General features: G+C 47.3%; 1 protein-coding gene across 1 annotated transcript; it reads right to left on the minus strand.

Moving 5' to 3' along the window:
• Positions 1 to 574: 574 nt before the first annotated feature.
• Positions 575 to 7110, minus strand: LOC311239031 (ephrin type-A receptor 4-like). Its single transcript, XM_084327251.1, has 4 exons — positions 6931 to 7110; positions 5501 to 5568; positions 2418 to 3081; positions 575 to 754 (listed from the first exon to the last, which is right to left on the minus strand). The coding sequence occupies exons 1-4, from the start codon at positions 7025 to 7027 to the stop codon at positions 738 to 740; spliced, it is 846 nt and encodes a 281-aa protein (XP_084183377.1). The 5' UTR covers positions 7028 to 7110; the 3' UTR covers positions 575 to 737.
• Between the last annotated feature and the right edge of the window lie 882 nt (positions 7111 to 7992).

Here is a 7992-nt window from a genome sequence, read left to right on the forward strand (position 1 = left end):
AACCGCATCAGGCAGGGAGCGTATAGGATCGCTGAGAGCAGGATAAACAGACACAAAGGCCTTTTTTTTTCAACCCAGCCAAATGGCACCATTTCAAATCCCCATCTCACCACTGTGTATTTTCACTCCTCCTGCCTGGAAATGATAACCTCTCCCTGTGTGTGACTGTGTCTCTCTCTCACTCTCTCTCTCACTCTGTTTCCTTTCTCTCGCTCTCCTTCACTCTCTCTCTCACTCCATCTCCTCTCTCCCTCTCAGCAATTTAGTTTATTATCCAGATCTGTGTTATCATATCACGTTTTTTTTTATATACCATGATACAAACGTTTGTTTTCTGAATGAATAATAGAAAGCAGTTCAGCCATAAAAGGATTTATGAAATATCGATCCTATCCTGTATAACATGATGAAGCAGGCCAATATGATGAACATCTATTTGATTTTCACCCTAAAGAGAAATGATAAAACCAAAATATTGAAAAGAAAGACCGTATGAATATTGTGATTTCCCCCACCATCCAGTCTCTCTCTCTCTCCCTCTCTCTCGTCACCATCTTGATTGGGGTCCCTGACATCAATTTGCATAGAGAAATCTCTAAAACTGCTAAATGTAAAAATGTTAATAAAAACCATAGGAAGGGATGGAGAGAGAGAGAAAGCTTGAGGTTGTTTCTCCCATGATGGTCGTGAGATTCTCTGTGGCAGCCTTTCACACAACCAGACTTCCACACCATCTTTTAATCCAAAGATCCACCTGTCAACACACACACACAAAGTCGATGGGAATGTCCCTGTGTGGTGGCCCGCCCCCTGAAATTTGACCAAATCTGAAATCAGCTTCCCAAGACCAGTGAAATAGGCAATGTAGTAGGGGGGTAGTACCACCCCCACACCACCACCACCACCTGCCCCCACCCCCACCATGTCACAGATCCTCTGGGGACATCATCCCGTTGCACAACACGTCCCAACGGAGCAGCTAATTACTCCAGTTACAATCATCATCAACTCTATCACCCAGCCAGATATCCCATAAAACAGAGAGAGAGAGACAGTGGGAGGAAATATGGATAGAAAATAAGAGTGAGAACAGGGAGGGGGGAAATGGAGAGAGAGGGAGAGAAAGAGAGAGTCCGAAAGAGAGAGAGAGCAAGCTGAGAGAAGGGACAAATAACGAGAAATATGGAGAGAGGAGGTAAAGAGAGTCAGAGAGAGAGCGAGAGGAGAGACAAAGAGTGAAAAACATGGAGAGAGGAGGTAAAGAGAGAGAGAGAGAGAGAGAGAGAGAGAGAGAGAGAGAGAGAGAGAGAGAGAGAGAGAGAGGAGAGACAAAGAGTGGAAAACATGGAGAGAAAGGGAGGTATAGAGAGAGAGAGAGAGAGAGAGAGAGAGAGAGAGAGAGAGAGAGAGAGAGAGAGAGAGAGAGAGAGAGAGAGAGAGAGAGAGAGAGAGAGAGAGAGAGAGAGAGAGGAGAGACAAAGAGTGGAAAACATGGAGAGAAAGGGAGGTATAGAGAGAGTCAGAGAGAGAGTGAGAGGAGGGACAAAGAGCGAGAAACATGGAGAGGAGGTAAAGAAAGAGAGAGAGAGATGGAGATAAAGAAAGTCAGAGAGAGCGAGAGGAGAGGAGGGACAAAGAGTGAAGAACATGGAGAGGAGGTAAAGAAAGAGAGCGAGAGAGAGAAATATGGAGAGAGGAGGTAAAGAGAGAGAGAGAGAGAGAGAGAGAGAGAGAGAGAGAGAGAGAGAGAGAGAGAGAGAGAGAGAGAGGGGGAAAGCGAGAGGAGAGGAGGGACAAAGAGTGGAAAACATGGAGAGAAAGGGAGGTATAGAGAGAGTCAGAGAGAGAGAGTGAGAGGAGGGACAAAGAGCGAGAAACATGGAGAGGAGGTAAAGAAAGAGAGAGAGAGATGGAGATAAAGAAAGTCAGAGAGAGCGAGAGGAGCGGAGGGACAAAGAGTGAAGAACATGGAGAGGAGGTAAAGAAAGAGAGCGAGAGAGAAATATGGAGAGAGGAGGTAAAGAAAGTCAGAGAGAGAGCGAGAGGAGAGGAGGTACACAGAGCGAGAAACATGGAGAAAGGAGGTAAAGAAAGTCGGAGAGAGAGCGAGAGGAGAGAAGGGTCACAAACAGAAGGGGGTGATGGAGAGAGAGAGTCAGAGAGAGAGAGCGAGAGGAGGGACAAAGAGCGAGAAACAGGGAGAGAGAGAGAGAGAGAGAGAGAGAGAGAGAGAGAGAGAGAGAGAGAGAGAGAGAGAGAGAGAGAGAGAGAGAGTCAAAGACATGGGGGGGTGAAATGATAAAGCGACATGCTACTGTAAAAGACTGGAAGACGGAGCACTAGAGAAGAGAATGAATGATGAAGAGAGGAGTGGGAAAGAAACCCCACCACCATAAAAACCACCTCACTGCCTTTACCTTGGCATTCCGCATTGCGCTCCTCGTATCCCGGGTTGCACAGGCAGTTCCCGATGGGCACGAGCCACTCTCCGTCGGCCCCGCAGTACATCTTGGGCACCTCCTTCTCCTCCGAGTTATCCACGCACGAGCCACGCACCTCCACCAGCGAGGAGGTGTCGGCGCCGGTGATGGTGTCGGGGAACTGTGCCAGGTTGCGCACCGCCAGCGGGCACTTCTTGTAGAACACCCGGACGGACACCAGGGCGATGCACGCGCCCACGTCCTGGAAGGCCAGGTAGAAGCCCTTGCGGGTGAGCGCGCCCACATCCCGCACCTCCGTGTTCAGCTTCATGATGCGGTCGCCGATGTCCACCTGCGTGAAGCTCTCGTCGGCGGCGACCGTGTCGATCTTGCCGAACTGGTTCTCGCGAATGTAGCGCTCCTTGTCGTTGTTGGACTCGTAGTAGTAGAGGTTGAAGGTCTCCTTGCAGGTGCCCATGACGCCGGGCAGGCTGTTGCAGTCGCGCAGCGTGAACTTGATCTCGATGTAGACCCGCTGGGCCCCGCCGCGGGGGATCCAGTCCGTGCGGAGCCAGTTGTTCTGGCTGGGCTCCATGACGTTACACACCTGGTAGGTCCGTATGGGGATGTTCTTCTCATCCATGATGCTCACCTCCTCCCACTGGGCAGAGAGAGAGAGAGAGAGAGAGAGGAATGTCAACGTTAGATGTCTGTTTGGCAAACTTGTCATTATAAGTATCACTTTTTATTTTTGATTGGGTATTGTGGGTTTTTTTTTAACTGAGGGGAAAATGTAGAACTCTTTTCCTACAGTGTGAAATGTGTCTGATGAATAAACATAACAAATATGAAAAATATTCACAAAGTCAGATAGGATCTAGGAAACTAGAAATGTACTCCCGTGTCCAGAGAACCAGAATTAAGGCAAATTATAGGGGCCCCAACCAAGCATTAAAATATCCTCACAAAGTTAGAATGCACTTGTAGTGTTTGGGAAAAGTTAAGTTAAAAGTAATTTTTGCAAGACTCAAAGAGGAGCGTCAAAATCATCAGCTGTCAATATTGCGAACGTTGCAGGAAATTACTTCTATGTTGAATAAATAACCAAAAAAGGAGATAAGATTCACAGTGAGAAAGATATTACTCAATATTTAAGTCTCAATAGACCAATGATGGCTAAACTCAATAAATAATGTATGCTTCACATGCACTTACAGACCTATAGGGCCTAATGCATATAGATGCATATATATTAATATGCATGGCTCTTGTACCCTTCAACTGTGGGAAAGTAAATGTGTGCCTTGGTGTTATCCCTCAATAAAGAATACAATTATCTTCTGGATCATTATTGACAATTGCATTCTAACCCCCTCATCACCATATGCTATACAGGCCTATTAGGCCTATCAATTTAGGGATTGGAATAGAAAGAGGGAGAAGGGGGGATTAGGGAGAGCAAAGAGTGAAGGTCTCTGAATCAATAAAAGATCTAATGTTTTTCTGGGTTCCATCTGCATCCATGATCGGGAGAGAGAGAGAGAGAGAGAGATGTCTCTAAAGCACACGGCGCAGAGGCGTTATAGAAATTAACTATAGCCAAGAGAGGGACGTTGGCGCAGGGATGACGTTATTGGCCACGACCTATAGCTCATTTTCGCTGAGGGGGGATGTTTGTTTAGCTTAATGATAAAGTTCCAAGTCTCAACAGAGCGCCGCGGAGCAACTGAGGTGCGTGTCTTGAAAGCCTCAGCTGCAGAGTGTTTTCCTGGGCCTTGGTCTTTTGGTTTAACTGGCTTGTAAACAAGAGCAGACAAGCTTGTGCTGTTGTATCTCAGCCCATTTAGTTATACTGCTCGGAACAAAATGATTATATGCCAGGGAGAGAACCGGGTTAGGCAGCGGCAGCGTTGAATTTGATGCTACTGCCTTATCATAAACAATCTGGTGTAAGGCCGTATTCCCGGGAGTAGGGAAGATAACGCTGAACTGCGTCTGCGACTGCATACAATGTGAGAAAGCATCTATCACTCCCCGCACTCTGCCGTCTCCCTTTTGCTTCCCTCTTTTATTGTGGAAATCCAGCAGCGCTGCGATAAGGCCGCACCTTTCCCCGATAGCGGGGTCGAGGGAGAATGGGGGCAATTGGTCGTAATGAGAGGGCGAATGCAACCCTGTCGACCCTGCCAGGACCCTGTCAATCACCGGGCTGTGATCAAATGGCAGAGGGAGGACCTGTGCACATGCAGCAGCCAAGTTCATTTAACACAGAACAAAGGTGACGGGGCCATAGGAGGTGAAATCGTTTTTCTAAGGATTGATTTTATGTGTTGATATTGACAATTTAGTCATGGGGAGCAGTCTTACATAAAACAAAGAAAAGTATCAAATTGAAGTATAGCCACTGCCTATCGCAACTTTGGCAAATGTGTTCGACGAATGGTTGGACCTTAGTGCTGTCCTGTTTTCAAGGCATATGCAAGCTTGGTGCAATTACCAAGACGCCAGGTTGCTGCCTGCTCTGGGTCCAGGGGAGTGCGGTGTGCCAGGCCTGCTGCTCACCCCGGGGCCCCCCGCGGCCATCCCCCCGAAACAGTCGCGCTCTGTTACCTTATCAGCACCCCTATAGATATCCCAATTAGACAGAGGGATCACGCATTAGTCCGATCGCATTCCCTATCGCTTTATGGCCCAATCCAATCGTCCTGCGGCAAGGACTGAAATCCGCTGCTCTTTCCCTTCATTCATCCATTCCAGCGGGCCCTTTCTCCACTGCCAAGTTCCTCTCTCGCTCTCCCCCTCGCCTGAATGGGGAAAGGGATATAAAGTTTCTCCACAAAGACCGATTCAATCCACCGTCTATTCAGGAAACCCGACGCCCGCTGCAGTATCGGCCTCACATCTGACCATTACAGCGAGTGGTTAGAGGGGGAGAGAGATAGGAGAGAGGGAGAGAAAGAAAGAAAGGTAAGGAGGGGGCCAGGGACGGCTGGTGTGCTATAGAGGACATTATCTCTCCATTTTTTCCTCAACGGGGGACCGTGCGTCCTAACGAGGGGGCCACTTTTTTCTTTACTTACCCCTCCTTCTGTTGGGTTGGCGACCCAGCCTAGCTCCCCCTGAACAGATCTGGAGTCCAGTAACGTGACTGAAAAACAAGAGTGGGAGAAGTGAGCATTCCCGTCGGTCCACACACAGCATTATTAGACTCCGAATTAGGTTTATAACGCAACGAGTATGAAAAATGGATCCGCGTCCAAAAAAAATCCGAATGCAAAAAAATAACAGATGAAGTGGTTTATCGTGCAGGCTTATACAAACATTTAAATAAATTAAAAAAAAGGGGGGATAATGGACATTTTATTTATCGCTAGTGTACTAGTGAGAGTGGGTCATTTGCGCCACGAGTGTGTGCAATGATAAGTCGATAAAACATGATTTAGGCTATTATAAATCCCCTCATTTGCATTATGGAAGTAATTCATGGATATGCTACAAGTGACTGATTTGGGCAACACAAAAGATATTATAGGACACACGGTTCCATTTCCTCTGAGCTGTGAGGAATGACTATAGCTATAAATATGATCTAATTCGCATGAATCAAATTGAGAATAATGCCGTATTTAAGAGCGACAAATTGATCACTTTAGATCAGCCAGTTAGAACAATCAAAATTAACTTGCGACAAACAAAAAGTCTGTTTCACGTCCCCTATATCCTGCCTTAATATTAATTCAGTTCAAGTTAAGGGAAATGTACCAAACGACGTATTAAACATAATTATTTTGGATGGTGTTTTGAATTCAGTAGCGTAGGCCTATACGTGTTCTATTGACCTTTTTTAGTTGAGTGTGTTTACATTACCCAAACACGTTTGTGTCTGTCTGTTAATCATGTTAATTAATACATTATTATAGTCCTGAATATTATTTATTATTATATTAAAACCCCATGGAAGGCGTTTAATCCACCTAAAATAAAATAAGTCATTAGTTGTGTCGGATGGCCTCGCGCGTCAAGCAAGTCAGACACGAAAGGGAATAGATTGGGGGGCCAATAAAGAAAACTGGACAAGCAAAACAAGTCAACCAAACAAATGTCCCAGGGTCTGGCGGATAGTTATGCTTGTCGTACGATATAGCTATAATACAATGAAAGCCTACAAGTGAGATTTTTGAAACTGGACACTTGGGCTCGGACCCTGCAGGAGCCCCAAATCTTCCAAGCTCCAGGGGCCCGCTGCTGTGTGAGACTCTTTCAGCGACTGGAAAGAACCAGTCGATGCGCCCTAGGAGGATCGCACTTTCTGTTTCCCATTTAAAGCTCGCATAAGTGGCCGCGTAAATAGAGGATGACCAGTGGTGTGGTGTCCCCCCGGGCCCCCCGGTCACTGAGTGCGGGTCCGCGCACCAGGCAGGAGCCGGGGCTCCGGAGAAACTCACGCCGCGGTGGACGAAGTGAAAACTCCCCGAGGAAAGTCCGCCGCAGTTATTATTCCAAACCTTACCTTCGTTCGGGGGGTATATCCGTGCCGCGGAAAGAAAGGTAGAAATCCCAATGATAAAAGAGGTCGCCGTAAACAAAATCCCTGCCATGAGTGCCATTTGTCGCTGCCCGTTTTTATTGTCCTTGTCTTTTTCTCGTCTTCTCACACAGGTCCTGCTCTCTCTCTCTCTCTCTCCCTCTCTCTCCCTGTGGAATAATGGGTTTGAAGCGCAGAGAGAGAGACGCACCGAGCACCCACAGCCAGGAGGCGGGTCTACACTCTGTGCGCTCTGACGCGCCCGTCACTCCAGATAGACAAACGCAGCGGACGGGAAAAGAGGAGCAAATAATAATAATCTGACCCAACCCGCCGTTAACGAGGAGTGGACACCGGTCTGAGATGAGACGGGGTTGTGTGAGGTTGAGGTGCCATGTGTCCTTGCCTGTGTGTGTTGTTGTTGTTGCCATGCGGAGCGAGGATATAGCGGACCATATGTGCCCGTGCCCGGCAACAGTGGATAAGCACTAGAACTAGAGTTAATTAGTCAAATAAAGCACATTGATATCAATAGTGCTAATGAATGAACGTATCTAATGATGCATCACTGCTTTTCTCCATTTAGCACTAGTACTGGTTTTGGAATCAAAGTCTCAGTTTACCAGTGTATCTTTGAATTTCAAGAATGCTTCCGCTATTTGTTTATTATAATGCGCAAATGTAATGTTTCAGTTCCTCCCGTCACGTCCCGTGGCTGTTTGTCCTCCTGCGTGTTTCAGCCTCCACAGTGCGCTGATCCCGGCATGTAGTCTGGCTCCAGTGGAGCGCAGCGCTGCCCAAGGTGAGCCGCGTCAGAGCAAGGTCGCCACCTAGCGGCAACATTCACGGCTGTTCTGTCTCCAAAGTGGATTATGGAACAAGCACGGGCACGACCCACTAACATTACACGGGATTGCACTTTGTGGAATTGACAATGCCCGTTTCTGACGAATGCCGAGAGCCGCGTAGTAGCTGTATTGGATTATTGTCGCTTGCCATTATTCTAATATTATCAAGGTTTTTATTGGAATTGATGAGAAACGTCCC

The sequence above is a fragment of the Notolepis coatsorum genome, assembly GCF_963971535.1.
Source record: "Notolepis coatsorum genome assembly, chromosome: 1".
NCBI lineage: Eukaryota > Metazoa > Chordata > Actinopteri > Aulopiformes > Paralepididae > Notolepis > Notolepis coatsorum.

What these genes read in the sequence shown, in the direction of transcription:
- LOC311239031 (XM_084327251.1), bottom strand. Translation starts at nt 7,027, where the DNA reads ATGGCACTCATGGCAGGGATTTTGTTTACGGCGACCTCTTTTATCATT. An exon ending in GATATACCCCCCGAACGAAG is followed by an intron (nt 5,569 to 6,930) that starts GTAAGGTTTGGA and finishes CTTGTTTTTCAG; the next exon opens with TCACGTTACTGGACTCCAGA. An exon ending in CCAACCCAACAGAAGGAGGG is followed by an intron (nt 3,082 to 5,500) that starts GTAAGTAAAGAA and finishes CTCTCTGCCCAG; the next exon opens with TGGGAGGAGGTGAGCATCAT.